This window comes from Tamandua tetradactyla, chromosome 8 (genome assembly GCF_023851605.1).
Source record: "Tamandua tetradactyla isolate mTamTet1 chromosome 8, mTamTet1.pri, whole genome shotgun sequence".
NCBI classification, from domain to species: Eukaryota; Metazoa; Chordata; class Mammalia; order Pilosa; family Myrmecophagidae; genus Tamandua; species Tamandua tetradactyla.
Genome location: NC_135334.1, coordinates 111,283,885 through 111,307,616, shown reverse-complemented (window position 1 = coordinate 111,307,616; position 23,732 = coordinate 111,283,885). Strand labels below are relative to the sequence as shown.

The 23,732-nt window shown below is 39.3% G+C and overlaps 2 protein-coding genes across 4 annotated transcripts in view; one reads left to right on the top strand and one right to left on the bottom strand.

The window, feature by feature from the left end:
• The window catches only part of PDHX (pyruvate dehydrogenase complex component X), a 93,752-nt gene extending 76,280 nt beyond the window's left edge, over window positions 1–17,472 (bottom strand). Inside the window, exon 1 of one of the 3 annotated variants that reach the window (XM_077114388.1) lies at window positions 17,092–17,472. In XM_077114388.1, the coding sequence (XP_076970503.1) occupies window positions 17,092–17,251 (160 nt within the window). In that variant the 5' untranslated portion in view covers window positions 17,252–17,472. The other 2 variants (XM_077114389.1, XM_077114390.1) reach the window with 2 other exon arrangements.
• Window positions 17,442–23,732, top strand: part of APIP (APAF1 interacting protein) — a 41,853-nt gene continuing 35,562 nt past the window's right edge. Inside the window, exon 1 of the mRNA XM_077114392.1 lies at window positions 17,442–17,671. Within this exon, the coding sequence (XP_076970507.1) occupies window positions 17,615–17,671 (57 nt within the window). The 5' untranslated portion in view covers window positions 17,442–17,614. The remainder of the gene's footprint in view (window positions 17,672–23,732) is intronic.

The window sequence follows — 23,732 nt, the reverse complement described above, 5'->3', positions numbered from 1 at the left end:
CCCCCCTAAAAGATATACCCAAGTTCTAACCCCCAGCACCTGTAAAGGAGACCTTATTTGGACAAAAGATTGTTGCAAACGTTATCTAAAAATAAGATAACCCTGACTTAGGGTAGGCCCTAAATTCAATAACAGGTGTTCTTTTCAAAGGCGGGCAGAGAGACACAGAAAAGATGACCATGGGAAGACGGAGGCCGAGAATGGAGTTAGAGGGTGGAATGACGCATCAACAAGCTAAGGGACAGCAAGGATTGCTGGCAATTACCAGAAGCTAGGAGGGAGGCATGGAATGGACTTTCTGTCAGAGCCTCCAGGATTTCTGTGGTTTTAAGCCACCTAGTTTGTGCTGATTTTTATGGTAACCCTAGGAAACTAACAATTAAGTAGAAAATACTGCAAATACCATGTACAATCACAATGCACTGTTAAACACTGGAACACCAAATTCTAGGGTAAACCAGAGGTTAACACACACATACAAACAAACTTATAACATAAGTGACATGTTCCCAAATATAAACAATAACAAGCCTACACTTTATTGCAAGTATTCGTAAGAGCTCAAAGCTTGATAAACTGAACACATTAGGAAATTTAAAAATGAGTTTTCTACATTACATTCTATATTCTTTTACTTTTATTTTTTTTTTTTTTTTTTTTTTTTTTTTAAAGACAGAGAGAAGGAAGGAAGGATAGAAGGAAGGAAGGAAGGAAGGAAGAAAGGGAAACATCTTTAAACATTTTCTTGTTTTATTGTATTTTGTTTTTCCGTTTTTTGTTACATGGGCTGGGGCCGGGAATCGAACCGAGGTCCTCCGGCATAGCAGGCAAGCACTTTGCCCGCTGAGCCACCGCGGCCCGCCCCCTACTTTTATTTTTGATGATAGAAACAAAAGCATTTGCCTAATGAATACATAACTAGCTCAAGCCTCAACATGTGATACTTTTAAGTTCATAATAATACGTGGGGTCAAAAAAAAGACAAACACAGAAAACTACCTTAATTTTAATAGCACCATGTAAGTGGTCAACTTCTTAAAAAGCACAGCTAAAAAGAAAATCCCAGCATGTTCCATCTATCAAAAAGGTTCAAGCCTGGCATTATGAGAGAGAATATTTCATAACTATATATGTATTACGTTTATACATCAAATAAAGTTACACTTCAAAGAAATGAAATGGACTTCACTGATTCTATTCCCAGATTCTAATTTATGACAAACACTAAGTCAATTCTCTCAAAGCAAAGTCTCTTTTCAATAGTATTTTTAGGTTGGTTCCAGCTGCCATAACGTAATTCATATTTGTTTTCTAAGTCTGCCTCTGGTTGTATACTTTTACCTGTGAGGCCTTCACACTTCCATTATTCCAAACATTAAGGGCTATTTGAGAAACTTTTACATTTATTAAATATTATTTTCCAAATTACCACATCAAGAACTTCAAAAATTTTCATATTTTAAAAATAAAAAGAATATAATCATCCCTCATACAGCCACCTTTCAAGGATGAAATGAAATTGCTTCTTGAATAATGATAATAAAATATAAAAATCCTGTAATAGATCACTATTCTCACTCTGAAATGAAGGTGACAAAAACCAAAGAAGGACATTTTGGACATCTCCGTTATTCGTACCATATTCTGATTGATTATACTGGCTTATTATGGAGAGTAAAGTGTGCAATATATTTTCTGATTAATCTAACCAAACTACCCTTAGCTAGAAAACCATTTCAAAACATAAGCATTAATTTATTAATAACAGTATGTATCTCATTCTGGTATATCCTCCTTCAACTGGAACATTAAACACGCCGTTTCCAAATGTATTTTTCTAGTAGAGAAGTAATTATACAATATAACATCAGCTATGAATGACAGGGATCCACAAAAGTTATATATCTGTCATTTTTGGCTGCTGTCAGCCCGGTTGAGACAGTGTGGGTTTTTCTAGACAACTTAGAATATTAACCTATATCTAAATTTCTATTGAAATTAAATATAGTCTCCTACTTAGTACATTCCACCTTTTTCCTGTCAAAGTGAGATGGCTTTGAAATATACACCAATTATATTTCCTACAAATATTAACTGGGCATGACTACAGGTAAAAATAAGGGAGATATGGGTTTTCCCCATTGAAATAATATAATAATTTAATTAATAATGTAATTACTGAAGATGGTGGCTTAGCAAGGTGTGGGATTTAGTTCGTCCTCCAGAGCAGTTAGTAAATAGATAGGAACAGTACAGAACAACTGCTGGGGCCACGTCAGTGATTGGAGACACAGCGTATCCTAGTCTGGACCAGCTGGACCAGTCTTTCACTCAGAACTGTGAGTTCCCCAAAAGGCCAAAAGGCACATGAAAAGATGCTCAACTTCCCTGGCTATTAGGGAAATGCAAATCAAAGCCACAATGAGATATCATCTCACACCCACCAGAATGTTTTATTATCAATAAAACAGAAAAAGACAAGTGCTGGAGAAGATGTGAAGAAAGAGGCACACTTATCCACTGCTGGTGGGGATGTCAAATGGTACAACCGCTGTGGAAGGCAATCTGGCGGTACCTCAGGAAGCTACGTATAGAATTGCCATATTTATACCATTACCGTATCTACTCAGAGGACATGAGAGCAAGGACACAAACGGACATTTGCACACCAATGTTTATAGCAGCATTATTTACAATTGTAAAGAGATGGAAACAGCCAAAATGTCCATCAACAGATCAGTGGCTAAATAAGCTGTGGTATATACATACAATGGAATATTATGCAGCTGTGAGACAGAATGAAGTTATCAAGTATGTAACAACATGGATGGACCTTAAAGGACAATGCTAAGTGAGATTAGCCAGAAACAAAAGGACAAATACTGTATGGTCTCACTGATATGAGCTAACATTAATGAATGAACTTGGAGAATTTCAGTAAAGAACAGAGACAAACAGGAGACAAAAACAGGATAGATATAGGGTAATTGAAAGTGAAGGGATACAGATTGTGCAATGGGATTGTAAAAATTCAGAAATGAATAGCACAAATACTACCTAACTTTAATATAATAATGTTAGAACACTGAATGAAGCTGAATGTGAGAATGATAGCGGGAGGAGGCCTGCAGGCACAAAGGAAATCAGAAGGAAAGACACATGATAAAGACTGAGATGGTATAATCTAGTTATGCCTAGAGTGTATACTGATAGTGACTAAACGCACAACTTTAAAGATGCTTTGCATGAGAAGAACAAAGGAATGTCAATAATGCAGGGTGTTGAAAATAGATGGTAATTAATATTTTAAAGTTTTATCTTATGTATGAGACTAAAGCAAAAAATGTTTACTTGGTACAGAATTTATATTTTGACTAGTGCAGTTCCTAATATAACTTATGTGGACAGCTTACCTGAATACCAAAAGTACATGGAACCTTGGGCAGGGCATGAGATTTTGTAGATTTGTCCAGAGTCATGCTCCAATAAATCCCAGAGTGATTTGTACAGTGAACAAAAGTATTTGCAAAGTCCTCTTGGGGGAATGATGAGAAAGGGGGAAAATTCAACTTCCCCTAGTGGAGAATTCTTGATATTTTCATAAGCAGTGGAGACAACCAAAGCAATAGGCTGAACTCCCAATCTTGGGGTTTGTTCATATGGAACTTAACCCCAGAAAAGATAGGCTAAGCCTACTTAAAATTAGGCCTAAGAATCACCCTCAAGAGAACCTCATTTGTTGCTCAGATGTGGCCTCTCTCTCTCAGTCAACATGACAAGCAAACTCACCACCCTCCCCCTCTTCACGTGGGACATGACTCGCAGAAGTGTGGACCTTTCTGGTAACATGGGACAGAAATCCTAGAATGAGCTGGGACCCAGCATCAAGGGATTGAGAAAACCTTCTTGACCAAAAGGGGGAAGAGAGAAATGTGAAAAAATAAGATTTCAGTGGCTGAGAGATTTCAAACAGTTGAGAGGTCATCCTGGAGGTTATTCTTATGTATTATATAAAACATTCCCTTTTCAGTTCATGGTATATTTGAGTGGCTGGAGTACCTGAAACTGTAGCGCTGTGCTCCAGTAGTATAATAGTTTCTTGAAGATGATAGTATAAAGATATAATGTTTCTTGAAGATGATAGTATGAAGATAAAATGTTTACAATGTGATTGTGTGATTGTTGAGAACCTTGTGTCTGATGTTCCCTTTATCTAGGGTGTGTTAGTTAGGGTTCTCTAGAGAAACAGAATCAACAGGGAACACTTGCAAATATAAAATTTATAAAAGTGTCTCACGTGACCGTAGGGACCCAGAGTCGAAAATCCACAGGGCAGGCTGCGAAGCTGATGACTCCGATGGATGGCCTAGATGAACTCCACAGGAGAGGCTCACCAGCCAAAGCAGGAATGGAACCTGTCTCCTCTGAGTCCTCCATAAAAGGCTTCCCATGATTAGATTTCGCATCACTAATTACAGAAGACACTCCCCTTTGGCTGATTACAAATGGAATCAGCTGTGGATGCAGCTGACGTGATCATGACCGAATCCTATGAAATGTACTCATTGCAACAGACAGGCCAGCGCTTGCCCAATCAGATAAACAGGTACCACAACTTGGCCAAGTTGACACCTGTCCCTAACCATGACATAGGGTATGGACAGATGAATAAGAAACATGGATAAAAAAATAAATAATGGGGGAACAAAGGTTAGAATATATTGGATAGACGGAAATACTAGTGGTCAATGAAAGGAAGGGGCAAGGGGTCTGATACGCAGGGAGTTTTTCTTTTTGTTTCATTTTCTGGAGTGATGCAAATGTTCTAAAAAATGATCATGGTGATGAATACACAACTATGTGATGATACTGTGAGCCACTGATTGTGCACCATGTATGGAATGTTTGTATGTTAAGAATATTTGTGTTTGCATGTTGTTTATCAATAAAAAGTATTTAAAAAATAATAATTATTATTATTTCAATTAGTACTTGAGTAATATCCAAAATTTAGTTAGACAAACCCTTTGAGGTCATTTTAAGTGTCCTGTTTCTATTTATAAAGCTAACAAATTATCTCTAACTGGCTTGTAAAGTCTATTCTTCTACAGTAATTAAAAACATATTTAAAAAATTTTAAGACTACAGAAATAATGTTTTGGTAATGGATGGTGGTGACAGTTAAACATTGTTAACATAATTAACAGCCCTGAAATATATGTATCTGAATATGGTTAAAAGGGGAGAGAGATACTATGTTGTGTATATGGTAATATAATAAAAATTTAAAAAACATCCATGAAATTGCGCTACACAGTGAACTGAAATTAAAGCATTGTCTATAGTTAGTACAATCATAAAAATTTGCTTTCATCAATTGTAACAAATGTACCACCAATGCAAGTTGTTAAAAATAAAGTGGTATATGGGAATACTGTAATTTATATATGATTGTTCTGTAAACCCACTTCTCTAATAAAAAAAATGTTTAAAAGGAAAAAGACTGACTACACCAAATATTGGTGAGGATGTTGGGGAAATGGAACTTTCATATAGTCTTAATTGGAATGTAAAATGACACAATCACTTTTGGAAATAGTTTAAAACATTAAACATACTCTTAAGTATTTACTTAAAGAAAATGTCCATATCAAGACCTATCATGAATATACCCAGCAGTCTTATTTATAATAGCCAAAAACTGGAAACTGAAATGTCATTCAACTGGTAAATGGACAAACGTATGTCCAATGCAATGGAATATTACTCACCATTAAAAAAGAGTGAATTATTGATATATGCTACAATAGGGAATCTAACTATATGATTATATTTACACAGAATTCTGGAAAATGCAAACTAGTACATTGTGACTGGAAGCAGAAGCTGACAGGGATGGACTGGGAGAGATAAAAAGGATTTACAATGAGCATGATGAAATTTGGGGGGATAACTGGTATATACATGATCTTGATTTTGTTGATGGTTTCAAGGGTATACATATATACATATATAATTAAAGTGCACACTTTAAATGTGTGAAGTTCATTGTTATACTAATTAAACCTCATAAAGCTGCTTTTTTTAAATTAGTGTATTAATAGTGATCTCACATCACAAATTATTAGAGCTGACAATCTATTTTTTTCCTCAATTGAAATGACAATAAATGTAAAATTTTTGTTTAGTATATTTGCTGATTTATCTGCCATATAAGCACACAAGCAATCTATTAGTCACTGAATTTTACAGGAGTTTCTCTAGGCAATTTCTACATTTTTTCAGATCTGCTGTCCCAATTATTCTACAACATAATTCTACCTTCAACTTCAACTATAGCACACTAATCCAATTTTAATTTATTGACCCCTAAAGTACTTCTTTTATCCTACTAAGACAAAACACTCCTACTTCAGCAAAATCAATTGTATCAAAGCTTTATACTTAGATGATCTATACATGAATTCTAAAAGGTCTCCAGATTGAAAAAAAATTAAATAAAAGCAACTCTTAAAATACAAATGCAGAATAAATTACTTTGTGATTAATATGACACAGATCTAAGCTCCATTACTCTGACTAAAGTAATTAAGGAAATTCAGCAGTTTACATATGAAACAGCCTGAGCTTCATGCTCTAGTCCATTTATATGACTATAATCTAAGCACACAAAAAACATGAAATGAAGATAGACCAAATGAAGAAGTAAATGACCAGCTAGTTTCTTAGGGTGGCTCTCTGTCCCTTACATCAATTCGCTTCTTATATAATAGGGAAAGACACAGCTCATTTAATCATCTATCTTTCTAATGCAAGAACTCATTAAAGAAAATGGAACCTTTAAAACTGTTGTTCAATAAAACAATTCTGCCATCTGCAGGCTGGATAAAACAAAGCCAAATGAATTACAGGTAATTTAAAAATCAGCACCAGGGCACAGAAGAATATTAATACTGCTGCTTTGAATAAAGGCAGCTAAAAGAAATTCTTAAAATGGTGTATACAGAAAACTGCTTATCAGGTAAGTCTTCTTTGTTCACATAGGTGTGGTGTGGTGCTGGCGAAAGAATGGATTCAAATGTCAATAGAGCACAGAGAAAAATCACAATTACATGAAAATACACTTAATGGTTGGTGTAAAAAGAACATTTACAGCTCTTGGCATGGTAATCACAGCATAAAAGATGCCCTACAGACAATACATATGGCATGATCCAATTTCTACCTGCCTCCCTCATACACACAATGACTGAAAGCATATCCTCCAAAATGACAACAGCAGTTACCTTTAGTTGATGAAATTATTGTATTTTTTTCCTAGCCATTCTTTAATTATTTTCCACAATAACTTTATCTAACTTGACTGTTCCCAAACTTACCTAAGTAAAACTCCCCCCAAAATACTTTAAGTCAAACCCATAAGGATGGGGAAAAAGAAAATGAGACAATGATACACAATTTTGGAAGATGGAAAGTAAATGGCTGAGTAATAATTGATTAGAAAGCCAAATCTTAAACCTGACAATTGACCTGATTTATACCACAGAATTCCCTAAAGGCTCAGGAATTAATAGCCTCTGAGGACCTCTGGAACTAGGAGAGGGATAGCGGGGTAGGAGCTAAAGTAAGAACAATTGGGTGAATGTTGTTTGAAATAAATATTAGATACCCGGACCCCTCCCTCATTCCAGTGCTGGATGACAGACCATCTTTGGAATAGAGGTTCAACTTACACTCTGAAGATATATAAAAGACGCAAAAACAAGTTAACTCAGAGTATCTAATGTGAATGACATTACAGGAAGTTGAGTGTGGAAGCTATTAGATAGTATGGGATGAACTAGCAATAGATACAAAGAAAACTACACAAAATTATTAAAGGTAATAAACTTGAAGGAAAATGGAAAGAAAGATAACCATCATAACATGTGGCAATATATGACGTTTGTCACCTGTGCTTTAGCATAATAATGTAAATACTGACTACAACTTTAACCAAGAATTGCAAAATAACTGTACTGGAAGAATAGTAGAAGGAAAACATAGGGGATGGCACTGACCAGAAGTAGTACACTAATAATACCTGAAATTGAATATTTAAAAGAAAGCAGCAAACATATTCTTTAGAAAAGACAGTCAAAAGAGTAAAAAATTGTTGCTTCTAAGGAAGAAGACTAGAAGAGTGGGGAGAGATGGAGCATAGAACCACTATATTTTGTTATAAGCCTTTTAGTACTATTTGACTTTTTAAATTATTTATGTAGTATGACTATGCTAAAATAAATATTATTCAATAAAAAATGGTGAATTAAATTTTTATAAAAACAATGAAAAACAGGATATCATAGTGATTTAGGGAACAGACACTGGAGCCAAACTGCCTGGGTTCAAATTCCAGCTTTGTCATATTAATGGTTAAGTAACTATTCTGTGTCTGTTTCCTCTTCTGTAAATAAAATAATTTTTTGTTTGGTTTGTTTGTTTGTTTATGTGTTTGGGGGTGGTGGTGAGTGCATGGACTGGGAATTGAATGCAGGTCTCCCGCATGGCAGGTGAGAATTCTACCACTGAACTACCCATGCACATCCCAATAAATTAATTTTTGCAAGGATTAAATAAGGGAGCATATACAAAGCCCTCACAATTGGGCCTGGCAAAAAGCAAAGTAAGTCTCAAAAATATTTTCTATTTATTACTGATAGGCAACATAGTATATAGTTAAAAGGGTAGACTCTGGAGGCACTCTGCTGGCTAGATGTACCACAATGCTCCTCTTTAAACTTCTTCCTGGAGTAATGAGAGATGGATTCTCGGGTTCTTTTTCCCTTCTCAGCCTAAACTTGAAGGTTTCCTTTTAAATCTCTCCTTTATCTAATCCAGTCTCATTCTCACAGCTAAACGGTACTAACTCTTTTTTTTTAAGTTTTTCAATCATGAAATAGAACATACACACACACACACACACACACACCCCAAAAAAAACAAAAGAAAGAAAAATCAATAATTTTCAAAGTACACTCCAACAAGCAGCTACAGAACAGATTTCATAGTTTGGCATGGGTTACCACTTCAGAGTTTCAGGTTTTTCCTTCTAGCCAGTCCAAAACACTGAGGGCCAAAAGAAATATCAATATGATTTAGCAGTCACACTCATTTGTAAATCCTATTTTCTCTGTTACAACTCTTCCTTCTTCCACTCTACAATGACCTTTGGGCTATGCCTATGCTGTTTCATGTTGAAAATAGGTGTCGATAATTATAATTAAGTCAGGGGGATGGAATTAGTTGATATTCTTGGAGAAGCTGGCCCCTCTGGGTTTCAGGGTTTATCTAGTCTAGGAACCCTCTGGAGATAATGGGTTTCAGGAAAGTGGATGAAACTTTATGAGTCTCAGTTACAGCCCTAGGTGTTCTTTAGGGTTAATAGGCATGATGTTGGTTGGGGGTTGGCAAATCATGGCAATTAGCAGTATCTAGCTGAAGCTTGTATAAGAGTGGCCTCCAGAATAGCCTCTCGATCCTATGTGAACTCTCTTAGCCACTGATACCTTGCTTTGTTACCTTTCTTTTCTTCCTTTCAGTCTAGAAGGCGTTATCGTTATCGCTTTCAGGCTCATCCCTGAGAGCGTGTTTCACACTGCCTGGGAGACCTTCACCCCTGAATGTTATATCCCTTCTAGCGGGGAGGGTAATGATTTTCCTTGCAGAGTCAGAAACAGTTTAATACCCAGTTGACAGGTTTGACATTGTTTAGGTATCAATGGAAAGCCACAAAAAAGATTTCTGAGCAAGTAAGAGAAATGACCACAATAAAGAACCTGAATTTGCTTGAAGTTCCAAATATATGGCTAACATTCATAAATCTATAATTCACAGAAAAAAACCACATATTCCTTGATGATAACACACCCCAGAGAAAAACTAAAATAAAGAGCCTTGAGTTGATACATCCAAAGTGACAATACCCACGAATGTGTTACTTATTTATTTTCCTTTACTCACTTAGACCCTTTGACCTGAGAGACAGAAAAGGCACTAAGGGACCTCATTCCAACAGTAGTGGAAAGGAAGGGCTTTAAGCTGAGGAGTGCATCATCTGATTTGCATACCTGAAAAATCACATCAAGGCACAGAAGAAAATGGAGTGGAGGAGGAAACTACAGACAGGAAGATTGGTGTCTTCATTTGTTCATCGATTCAACAAATATGCATTCAGCACCTACTAGGTGCTAGATAGGCATTCTCCTAGGAGTTGGAAATAGCAAAAGTGAACAAAAGACAAAAATCACTACTTTCATCTTATAGAATATAAACAAATAATATGTCTGGTAATGATATGAACTAAGAAAGAAAGGAAGATGAGAAAACAAAGCGACAGACGAATTTTTATTGGTTGACAAGGGAAGGCCTCTACTAACAAGGTCTGCATAGCTGAGTGAGGAAGGAAGTCATGAAAATACAAAAAGCCTTCTAAACAGAGGAAACACCAAGCACAAAGAATGAGTAGAGTATGTGTTTGGTATGTTCAAAACACAGCAAGAAGGGGCGGTGCAAGGATAGCTCAGTGGTAAAATTCTTGCCTGCCATAGACATGAGGATTCCCGAGTCCACACGTGCCAAAAAAAATAGCAAGAAAACCAGCAATCTGGAATGAGTGAGTGAGGAGGAGCATGCTAAATGTTCAGATTAGAGAGAAGAATCATTCTTATATTAGGCCTTTTAAGTCATAATAAAGACTTCAGATTTTATTCTGAGTTTAATGGGAAGCACTTGAAGAGTTCAGGGCAGAGGCGTGACATACTATGACTTTAGAATCCCTCTGAGAACTGTGCAGAGGGCAGTCTAAACTGAGGTGTGCCAGTATGAAACTGCTGTGTACCCCAGAAAGGCCATGTTCTTCAATCCTGACTTAATATTGCAGGGTGTGCTCTTTTTGATTAAGTTGTTTCCATGGAGATGTGCTCCATCCAATTGTGGGTGGGATTTTTGATTAGGTGGTTTCCATGGAGATGTATCTCTGCCCATTCAAGGAGGGTCTTCATCCACTTACTGGAGCCCTTTAAGAAGGAACCATTTTGGAAAAAGCTTCAGTGCTTACAGACAGAGACATTTGGAGATGCAGAAAGAAAATGACCCTGGGCAAGCCAGGAGAGAACGCTAGCAGATGTCACCATGTGCCGTCCCAGCTGACAGAAAACCCTGAACAACATCACCCCTTTCTTGAGTCAAGGTAGCTTTATTTGGATGTCTTAGTTTGAATGTTTTTATGGCCTTAGAACTGTAAACTTATAACTTAATAGACACCAACCCATTTCTGGTATATTGCATTTCTGGCAGTGTTAACAAATTAAAACATGGGGCAAGGATGGTTATAGGAAATCAGGTGGGAGGCTCCTTCAGTATTGTAGATGAGAGATGGTGGTGCTTGGGCAAGTCTGGTTGGTAGTGGTAGAGGTGGTGAGAAGTGGTCAGATTGTATTTAAAAGGTAGAGCAGACAGGAATTTCTGACAGATTGAATGTAGAATATGAAAAAGCGAGTTATAAAGGATAACTCTAATTAAGAGTATGAACAACCCAAAATGAATTTAGATGCAACACTTCCAAAAAGAAAATCTTTCTCCTATAATGCCCCCAAAGCCTTATAACTCACACAGACTTGATTCCTACATAGCTAATCAAATATAAGGACAGGAAAACGTCATTAAAAATCCAGTCAGTTAAAAAGATCCTGCGCTCATTTCTGTGCAATGTACATGCCCAGGGACAGGCTCCAGAGAAATTACAATTAACTGTCCAAGCAAACAAATTATACCTGAACCCCGCAACATGAAATCATCATACATTTACACCGGTACAGTGCTTGATAGTGCCGAATCTGAGGAATGATTAGTGAGTAGGAATGAGGTGGGTGTGGAGATACCCTGGCTGGGTTCTCTAACAAAAGGGCGCAGCTCCATCAGCAGTCCTCCCCCAAACCCCCTCCCCATGACCCTGCAAGCCTAGTGGTGGTGACAGCCCTTTGTTTTAACTATACCTTGGAACAGCCCCATCCCTACACCCTGAACTCATTACAAAAATGATCACTTTATTAAACTCTCCTCAAAGAACCTATTTTGAAATTGCCATCTGTTTCCTGCCAGGATCTTCTTAAAATATATGGAAAGACAGGGGAGGGAGGCACCTAAAGAATGAGAAAGTTTTCAAATCATAAGGAAGCTCATCCCATTTGAAGGAATACCATGTGCAAACAGAGAGAATAGTATAGAGCCTTATTATTTTTGTCCAAAATAATGCAGATAATGCCAACTCTACTAGGTTGCTCTGAGAAATGATTAAGGAGTTCTAGAAAGTGCGAAGCACAGGGCATATGTTATAGCTCATAAAAATGCAGCCACCAAACACCTTTAAGGAAGCGTCCAAGTGGTGGATTTTTAAATCCTGAAAAGAAGTGTGAAAAAGAAAATAGTTGAGTAAATGAACTTAATTCACAAAGACTACAAATTACCAAATAATTTTTTTAATTTTATGAAACTACAATTTTTAGTGCACTCAAAGAATAACTGGTTTATACACAAAGAAAAATAAAAACTTTGTAAATTCCCACTTAATAAAGCAAATAGTCCAAGATTTACACTTGTATTCAGCATGGCAAAACAAAAACCTACAGGTGAAAGTTCTAAAGAGATAAATTTCAGCTCAGTTTAAGAAAAAAATTTCCAAAATTTCCATATAATTTAAAGTTCCCCAACAACACAGTGGGCTTCTGTAGTAGGCAGAACAATGATCCCCTAAAGATGGTCTAAGCCCCAGAACCTATGACTATGTTATATCACACGGCAAGGGGGAATTAAGGTTGAAAACAAAATTAAGGCTGCTGATCAGCTGACTGAGAGATGGATTTTCCAGGTGCTCCCAATAAAATCACAAGGGTCCTTAAAAGTGGAAGAGGGTAGAAGGAGGTAGTGTCAAGAGTGATGGCATATCTAAGGGTATAACACTGAGGAATGGAAGGGGGAACTGGGGTGTTCACATATAACAGACTACTGAGCAGCAGTAAGAAGGAATGAAGTTGCGAGGCACGCAACTAGGTGAATGAAACTTAAGGACAGTATGTTGAATGAAATGTCAAACAAAAAGACAAATGCTATCATGCCTGACTTATATGGATTACCTAAAATATACAAACTCATAGAACTGAAGTAGAGAGCATGGGTTATCAGGTTGAGGCCTATTGTAAAAGGTCCTAGATTGTAAACTCTTACAGCAGTCACATATGCTTAGGAGTTGTAACTGATATTTCTACATTCTGAGATACTGAGCTATTTGTTTTTAACCTGATAATTCCCTGAAACTTTGGGTATTTATGTGACACCTGAGACGCACGGTTAGAGCACTGAAACTATGAAAGTCAGCATTACTCCATTCAGCAACTGTTTAAAAAGCTGCATAAGTGATCAGACTTTGTCTAGAGATACAAATGAAGTTGATCTGGATAGGACTAGGGTAGATCAATATACTGGGTAAAGGATGATATGGCCCATATTTTCAAACTTCAACCTCTGTGCATGATCAAAGGGAGAGAGGTTTATTTGGTGCAAAATTTGTATTTTTGACAGCACATTATCTAATGTAACTTGTTCAAATTCAAGTCAGTTTACTTGAACACCATAATACATGGAATCTTGAACAGGGTGTGAGATCTTGTTGGTTTGCACAGCTTAGTGTGTTGCCCTGATACATCCCAGAGTAATTTGGGCAGAGAATAAAAAAGTATTTGCAAAGTCCCCTTGGGGGACTGGGGAGAAAGGAGAATATTAAACTTCCCCATCTGGGGAATTCCTGATAGTCTCACAAGCAGTGGGGACAACCAATTCAATAGGCTGAGCCTTCGATGCTGGGGTTTGTTCCTATGAAACTTGTTTCCACAAAAGGAGAGGTTAAACTAACTAATAATTATGCCTAAGAATCACCCCCAGAGAGCCTCTTTTGTTGCTCAGATGTGGCCTGCCTCTTGAGCCAACTCAGCACGTGAACTCACTGCCCTCTCCCCTACATGGGACATGACTCCCAGGGGGACAAGTCTCCCTGGCAATGTGGGACCTGACTTCTGGGGATGAGCTGAGACCCAGCATCATCGGAATGAAAAAAACTTCTTGACCAAAAGGGGGAAGAGAGAAATGATACAACATAAAGTCTCAGTGGCTGAGCGATTTCAAACAGACTTGGGAGGTTATCCTGGAGGTTATTCTTACACATATTCCGTTTTAGTTTATGGTGTATTGGAGTGGCTAGAGGGAAGTACCTGGAACTGTTGAAATGTGTTCCAGTAGTCTTGATTCTTGAAGATGATGGCATAATTATATAATTCTTACAACAGGACTGTGTGATTACGAAAAACTTGTGTCCGAACCTCCTTTTATCCAGGATATGGACAAATGAGAAAAAAAAAGATAAAAAATAAATAATAGGGGGAGATAAAGCATAAAAATTGGATACACTGAAATACTGTGGGTCAACAAGAGGGAAGGGTAAATGGTATCAGATGCATGAGTTCTTTTTTCTTTCTTTTTATTTCTTTTTCTGAAGTAATGCAAATGTTCTAAAAATGACCATGGTGAAGAATACGAAACTATGTGATGATATTGTGAGCCACTGATTGTATAATATGGTTGGACTGTACATGTGGATATTTCTCAAGTAAAAAAAAGAAAGTGACACTGTGGCATAATTTTATTCTTGGCCTGGTGGCTTAGTCTCTTTCTCTCCCTCCCTCACCATTTTGGCACGTCCGGTTCTTCTAAGCCTCTGAATTACAAGCCTCACCAGCGACTAGTGATGATGCAGCCTTGTCTCTCTAACCCTATTGGCCTTCTCCTTAGTCCTCCACCTACCCAACATCCTCTGCTATGGGTACACTCAGGAACAGCATCTCTATGGTCACAGTCACTCATCCGTCCTCCCTGTGTGATTGGCTACCCTCCCCTGGAGGCCACACCCTAACTCCGCCTCTCCTCAAACTGTATATAATCCAGGGCTCGTCAAGCCTCATAGTCTTTAGCTTCTGGCGGCCCTGGCATAAGCGTCTACCAACAATAAAGCTACCTCGCTTCATGCCTTAATTGACTCGGCCTCCAGTCCTTTAGACCCGCAGCGAGGTCTCCTGCGCGCGCCCCTTGGACCCAGACCCCCGGCTCGAGCCCCTTTTCTGCGTGCGGCAGTGTCGTCTAGCAAGCAGTGAGAAGCTGAGGAGTAGAGGGTCCCCGATAGCTTAGCGGTTGGGCCAAACCGCATGACACCATGTGAGAGAGATGGGACTTTGCTATTGCCGACTTTAAAGAAGGAAGGGGGCAATGAGCCAAGAAATCTGGGCAGCCTCTAAAAGGTGGAAAAGAGATGCACACAATCCTTCTAGAAAAGAAAGGACACAGTCCTTTCCTAGAGCCTTCCAGAAAGGCATTTGTCCCAGCCAACACCTTGATTTTATCCCAGTGAGACCCATTTTTTTACTTTGGTCCTCCAGAACTATAAAATAATAAATTCCTGTGGTTTTAGGCTAGTAAGTTAGTGGTAATTGTAACAGCAACAGGAAAACAACACAGCTTTCTTGGGATGTAGTTCTGTCTCCCTTACAGAAGACATTCAAACAGACAAGTTGCTCATGTTGTAAGTGGAGGGGGGGAGGGGGAGAATGGCATGATGAGTCAGATGAGGGTTGCCTGAGTGAGTTTCTAAAGGCACAAAACTGTGTCTAAGGAAAACTCAAACTGAATGCTCATTTTTGCATACAAACAAATGTTCCCCTTTCTCTGCTGAGAGGATGTAGAGCATTCAAAGACTCTCAAAAGGATCTATACAAACAATATTAAGAAAACTCTTCCTAGATTATTTCCAATACTAAACCATTGATATTCCATGATTTTCTAAGGCTGTATGTCTCAAAGTGTGGCCCATAAAACACTTATACCAAAACTAAACAAAGTTGTCCGTAAAATGCAGATTCCTGGGCTCTACCCAAGGTAGACTCTCTCGGAGCTGTAGGAAAGATTAATTTTTAACAAACTGGGAGGAAGGTGGAGAAGGAATTCTATACACACTGTTAAACAATTACTGCCCCAAGAAGTATTCATGTAACATTATGTTGAAGAACCTGAAATTCTCATCCCATCACCTCATCTAAGACACCTAACTGCAGTTAACTAATGAATTCTAAGACTTTATATAACTTTCTTGTGACCTTCATTTAGCTCAGAAGTTCAGAGTATTTTGAAATGTCTATCGCACGTATTTTTTTTTTTTTAGGTAAAAACACATTTTGTGGAAAGCCAGGAATGATGATTGGCAGGTAATAAATAGATCACTCAAAAACTGTCAATCTATTCCCCCCTACCCCCACGTAAGGAAAAATAATAATCAACATGCCATTTTACTTACTGTTAAATACTGGAAGGATTGTGTCATTATCACTACTTAACAACAATTTTCTATAATAAACATCTTTATATATTCCCCATCTCAATTTTCTCCCTCTTTCAAGCGAATGCTACGCTTGAGACATTCTCCTGGACCTATGTCTGAGATTTCGTAGGCATTTAGAAATTAAACCCTTTTAAGGGTTTTAAGTTATACCGTGGGGCAACCTATCTGGCCTTCAGGTAAATATCTCCCATTGGAGGCGAATCTAGAAAATGAATAAGAACGACTAACAGTGGCTTTTGAATCTCTGGAACCTTAGGCAGCTATACCCCGTTCGAGGTGCTTATCCCGAAAAGAACCTGAGATTAATCGGGAAGAGGCCTAGAGAAAGGTGTTTAGGTAGCGTTATTTGTTACCTCACAAATAACCCAAACCCCAAGGCAAGGTCACAGTGGAACTATATATAAGAGACCAGGGACAGAGTTAAGCTCCCCCAGCACCCACGAAAGCCCTTTAGTGCAAGCCCTAGGCCAAGCCCAGGGACCCCTCCCGAGAAAAGGCCAAGGAAACAGGGAGCCCCGGACATCTCCAGACAGAGAATCTCAAGTTTACAATGCCCCTGACCCAGGCCCATTACTCAGTTGCACAGTGACGCTGAGCGAGCCTCTGCCACTCACCCCGCATCCACTGTGTACTGTGAAACCATCTCCAACTAGCTCCGCGGCCGACAAACCAGCCAGTATTCCCTTTAACCAGCTCCGGGCTACGCCGGCCGCAAGAGCTCAGGATGTAACGCAGCACCCGGGGGTCACACCGCAGCCTCCAGGAGGCCGCCATCTTCCCGGCCTTCTTTCGGGCTGCCCACAGCACAGCCTGACCGCCTAGTAAATAGAGACCCGCCTTCCACGCGATTGGCCACGCCCCTTAGCTGTCAGCCGTGCCTTTGGGTCTGGGAGTTTAGCCTTCCTAGCCCCACCTCCAACCCCACTGGCCACGCCCCCAGACTGCCACAGGCTCCTCCTGGTCTACCAGTCAGCGAGGCCCTTGTAGACCCCGCCTCCCCAACCTGTCCGCCCCGCCCCCGGGCTGCCCTCGCCGCCGCCTGATTGCACTTGCGGCCTCGCTTCACTAGCCCACGCAGAGGTCCGCGAGCAAATCGGCTGGAAGATCAGAGGCTGCGGGGGTCCACTCGTCCGAGCCATGTCTGGCTGTCACGCTTCGGAAGGCGACTGTTGCTCGCGGCGAGGCCAAACACAGGTAGGGGCGGAGCCGCGGGTGTGCTTTATTCTAATGAGCCGAGAGACTGAGGCCGGGTGTCGAGCCTCGCGCGCGAATGGGAGGCCCCGGCCTCCAGCGATTCATGTTTCCCAGTGCTGGATTCTGGCCTCCAGATATTGAAATAAGAGAGTGAGGAGTGCATTGTACGTCTAAATGAATGTTTTAAAAACAAGCTGTCGGGAAATAGGCCAAAGAAGGAAATGTGAAGCCCTGTAGTGGAACTGGATTTCAGACTGCCCCTCGAGCTTACTGTCTGCGCCCTGGCGACCAGCTCGAAGTTTGGCTTGCCAAACTGGAGCTGTGCCTCAGCAGCCAGCGCTTTCCCTTTGAGCAGTTGCCCCTTCCCTGCAGCAGTTTAGATCGACTATGCGATGATCATGAAAATGAACCTTCCTTAAGTAGAAGTCAAAGGAAAAGTTACCCCCAGGCTATAGATATTTTTTGTTCCCTCAAACACACCGACAGTTTTATGGAACATCTGCGTGTGCAGGTACTGGAGGTATAGTGGAAAATGTGACAAATGACCTAGGGATCTGTAGGAGAACTAGACAAACAATTTCAACAGAAAAATCCCCTACCCAAAGTTAGTTCCCTTATTGTTCCGAGCATATTTTCTTAGGATTGCAGGTCTCAATTAAAAAGTAAAAACTTCCAAGTGACTTTTTTTGCCAAACCGTTATGCTGTTTGCCTAAAAAGACATCCTCAAAATTGGCAAGGAGGACGCTGTGAGGATAAAATGCTGGTAAGATGAGTTTGGTTGAATACAGAGCAGATAAGCTCAGGATGGTTGGTAGGCAGCTTGCATAGTAAATTGTAAGCTATGACACAGGAGGTGTCATAGCTGAGATGTTTCAATGTGTTAATGCCCTCGGTAAATATGTCCTGGTGAAATGTCATCCAAATGAACATGTAAGAAAGCCTTAATCAAGGAACCTGAGAATAAGCTAGCATTCTCAAACTGGTTTGCTGACTTAATATGGCCCGCAGGCTATTTAGTTGATAGGCATGTTTGTCTACTGTATTGAATGTTCATAAAAAAAATTTGAGCCAACATTCCAAAATCCAGAAGATTTCTGGTTTCTCTTAAAAACTCTGTGGGCACTGGATCCTTATTTTTTCATGGGACCTGAATGGAGTTGAGCAGTGAGTGCCACCTTTACCCAGGGCATGTTTGCCACAGATCTCACTACTCAGCGCTGGAGTTGCAGATTCACTTAATACCTTAGCCCTTTAGACATTTCGGTGTTTTAGTTTGTTAAGCTGTTCAAAGCAGATAACATGTAATGTTTTGGCTTTATTGGAATATGTTAGCTTACAAGCTTAACAGTTTCTAGGCTGAGAAAAATGCCCAAATTAAGTCATCATCAGGTGATGATGCTTTCTTCCCCAAGACTGGCTGCCACTGATCATGGGCTTCTCTGTCACATGACAAGGCTCATGGCTACATCTGCTGGTCTCTCCCTTCCCTTCTATGGTTTTGTTGCTTTCAGCTTCTTGCTTCTGTGACTTTCTCTGTATTCTTCCCATTCATAAAGGACTCTATTAAGAGGATTCAGACCCCATGGGCCACACCTTAACTGAAGTAACCTATTAAAGGTCCTGCTTGCAATAAATTTACACCCACAAGAATGGATTAGCATTAAGAACATGATTTTCTGGAGTACATACGGTTTCAAACTACTACATTGTGTTTGCCTGCTTTTAAACAAACAAAAACAGCAATAGGCAAAGTTTTTAAAAAGTCATAAAACTCCAGCATGGTTTTAAGTGGATTGTGTACAGTCAAGAGAGACAGTGTCTCTAGCCTTAAAGAACAGGATTAACTCAACAAATATTTACTGAATGCCTACTATTTACCAGGCATTGTGGATTGAACAGAGTGTAAGCTAGATCTGGTTCCTTGGCCTATGGAGTATGCTGTATAATGGGAGATAAAATACGTAAAGAGCAAGGAAGGCATGACACTATCATATTGTGCTCTCATGGGTACGATGAAAACACAGATTTGAATGGGTTTGAGAAGCCTTCGGGAGGAAATGAACTTATCGGCTGAGGCCTAAAGGATCAGGAAGACCAGGTGAAATGGAGGTAGGGTTTCCCAGGTAGAGAAAATAGCTTATCCAGAGCCTTAGAGACAAGGCTATGTGTGTTCTCACACTGAGAGAAGTTTGGCATTACTGGAATATAAAGTAAGGGGTACAAAGATGGTAAGAGAAAAGGCTAAAGAGAAAAACTAGAACAGGAGCCTCCAGGACCTTATAAGCCAAGCTTAGAAATACAGATTTTTATTTTAACATCAATGGGGTAATCGGAAAGATTAATAAAGGAGGCATTGGAGGTGCAGGCTGTAGTTGGAGATTAGAAGGTTGGAAACAAACTAGAAACCTGTGGCAGTAATCCAGGCAAGAGATGATGGTGGCCTGAGTGAGGGATTTAGTCAGGAAAATCAGGTGGATTCGGCTATTGATGAGATGTGTGAGTGAGAGAAGGAACCATGAGTGACTTCTACGTTTCTGACGGGGTGGTGGAAGACTGGTGGTCCACTAGAAAGAGAACACAGAACAAAGAAGCAGATTGTTGATGGGCTGTTTTGTGAATATGCTGAGTTTAAGGTATTTATTGAGTTTGCACACTGTAAGCCAGATAGTTGTATTTATGGCTCTCAGGCTTAGGAAAGAGAACTGGGCTATAAGATTTGGGAGATTTCTGCCCACCAAAACTTCCCTCTCAAGATCTGTGCATTTGTTGTTTCTTCTTTGATAGTTAACCTCTTCTGAATCTATATTACGTAAATTTCTTGCCTCCCTTTATAGTCCTTGTAATATTATTTATATAATATAATAATAATCGTACTTCATCCTTCTTTCTAACTTTCTAACAGTGATTTCTGTTCATGTTTCTTGGACTCTCCTAGAATCCCAAAGATTCCTCAGGCATTTCTACAGCATGTCACACTGAGTATATTCTTTGTATGAGTAATAATTGAACTGATTTTGCAATTCTGAAATTAAATTCCCAAGACTTGCTTTTTCTAACATCAAGAAATGTCAAAGGATATTTCCCTAAAAGAGAAAAACTAGCATTTTCCATTTACTCAGATACTGTATATTAAGCAAAGTACAGATTCTGAAAGATACAAACATGAGTAAGGCACTGTCCCTGCCCTTGAGAAACGTAGGCAGTTATAAATGTTTTCCGGTAACTAGTATACTCTATGCCGGTACTGAGGGGGTGAGGATATACGAAGTTTCTTAAGAGAAGAGCGAAGTTCTTTTGCGATTACAGAAGGGGGAGAACTCCTTTCAGTTAGTAATTCATGGAAGGCTTTGTAGAGAATATGGCATTTTAGATTGGTCCAAATTTGGGTTGAAGACCAAAATGTAGAATACTAGGGCCAACGTATGTCCTGTCTTAACAGGTAGCACTGCACAACTGCAGTGTGTTTGTATGAGAACAGTGTCTTGGTTCTGCTTTTTAAAAGAAAGCTGGGGCAATGGTGGTTCAGTGGCGAGTTCTCACCTGCCATGCCGGAGACCCAGGTTCGATTCCCAGTACCTGCCCATGTAAAAAATAAAAGAGAAAAGAAAGCTGAAAACTCAGATTTTTGTGTGATATCTGGTTTTTAAATGTTAGCTCAGATTCTTTTTAAGCACTGTGTACTTAATAAACTAATAAGTTTATTAACTACTTTCTATTATTCTAATTCAGCCCACATGATACCAGTTTGTAACCTCTGATACAGAACTTCTCTTAATTTATGAGATGTGATCTTAATTCAGCGAGTGTGTATCCAGCAAAGCACTATGATAGGCATATCTAATTCAAGAGCGTGTTCCTGCCCTTTAGGGCGCTTGGGGAGATAAACAAATAGGAACTGTTTCTACTTTATTATTTTACTTCACCTATCATAATATCCTGCATATGTTAATGCTGAATAAATATTTGTTGTTTGATGTCACTATAACACAAGGCCATCTTATACCCTACTCTGTTTTCCTTGACCTTTTTGGATCTGCTAGCCTTTGCTTCCCCCTACTCTAGCAACCTAAGCCTGGACAAAGGACTCTTTTTTGTTGTTCTTATGGTTCCTTCTGTATACTCTCTATCAGAGGGTCCTCCATACTATATTAAAATAACTGAAAAAAATAAAATAACTGAATTTACCGAATGTCTCCCACCCAAGCTGCTGAGAACTGTCCCAACTGTATGAATTGGTGTCTCTGCAAACATTATGGTGACCTACTGCAGTCAGCCCTCAGCACCACAGACAGTCCCCTAGGGAGCTTCCTATCCCATTGCCCTGAGTGCCCATTCCAAAAAACCCTCCATATCTCAAGTCAGGTCCACTACTCCAAGCCTGTTTCCCAGATGACCTTGCCTTCAAAATCATAAAGAAAATGAAGACTACTAGGTATGAACTTAGACTTCAGTGTCTTCCCTAGCAGCATATAGAGTAATTCAAAAGTTAATGATAAGGGGTCTAGAGTCAGACTGTGTAGGTTCAAATCCTGGCTCTGCCACTTCCTAACTTGCCTTGGACAGGTTACTAAATCTTTCTTATGTAATGGGGTTTTTAAAAGGATTCAGTAAAGTGATCTATGTAAACCCTTTAGAATAATGCCTGGCACAAAATAAGCACTCAATAAATGTTGGCTGTTCTGGTTATCAATACTATTAGTATATATTTACCTATATCTTTACCTTTCTGTCTAAGGCAAATACTTCCCCACACTCTTAATTCTAGCACCTTCTTTTTCCTCTTGATTAGGCCTTTACTTTCCTGTGTCTTTAATTTCTTCCTATCCCCTGGTTTCACCCAATTAATATGTAAAACAAAATTCTTTATTAACTGTTTTCCCCTTTAACTATTGCTCCATCCATTCTCTTTTTCATAGCAGTGCTTGTTGAAAGAATCATGAGAATTCTTTGTCTCCAAATTTCAGTCACTCTTCACTTACTGTTGTCTGGCTTTCACACCCATTCTATTGGAAAGAGTTCTTACTGATGACCAGTGTTCATCTAATTTACAAATATTATTGGCCTTGTGAAACCCTAACCCAAGATGTACCCTACCACCCATTTCTTTATACCTGCACTGAGCAACTGCACATTGCTGGAGAAAATTACACAGCTACGTTTGATTAGCTTTGCTTGGTTCACAATTTTAAGCTCAAATGGGCACTCACCATTGACCAACTGCTCTCCTGCATTTCCTTGCTAGATTCATGTTCCCACTCCATGAGATGACTGTTTTACACCTTTTATTCTCTTTTCGAGCCTCTAATACCCATCCCCACACACTCAACTAGTGATTTCGTGTTACACTTAATAGAAGTCATTAGATATGAGCTTTCTTACCTCCCTATCACAAAACCTGCACATCTGCCTGAACATAAACCCATCTTCTCCTTCTTACTTCATAAAATGGAGGAAGCTCAGTTCCTCCAATTGTGCTCAGGAGCTCCACCCCCTCTCATCTTCTAAAGTTACTTCTCTCCCTCTCCCTGTCTCTCTTATCATGAATCAATTCTCTTTCTGGCAGAACCATTCTTATCAGCATGACTTTCAAGCCCCTACATGATTTGAACATTGCCCATTATTACAAAATCATCTACTACCACTTACCACTCCTTCATTACTGTGCTCCAGCCAACTGGTCTTCTTTCTGTTCCCTAACCATGCCAAGCACTTTTTCATTCTAGGGCCTTATACCTGCTGTTTCTTCTGCCTAGAGCACTTGCCTCTTCGTAACATAAGATCTTGTACATGCCCACCAGTCACTCATCACATACTGTTTTGCCTCTTTTTTATCCCATCCTTTGAACAGAAGAATAAACAAATTGTAATAAGTGGGAAGAAGGAAATAAATAAGGACCTTAAAGAAAATCGGCAGGGGATCACCTTTGATTAAGGTAGTCTAGGAAGGCCTATCTGAGTAGGTGACAATTTTAAGGCTGTGAAAATGTCCCAATTAAGGCATCAACAGATGATAGCTGGACTCTGAAGACAGACTGCTGACATAGGGGACACCTTCACATG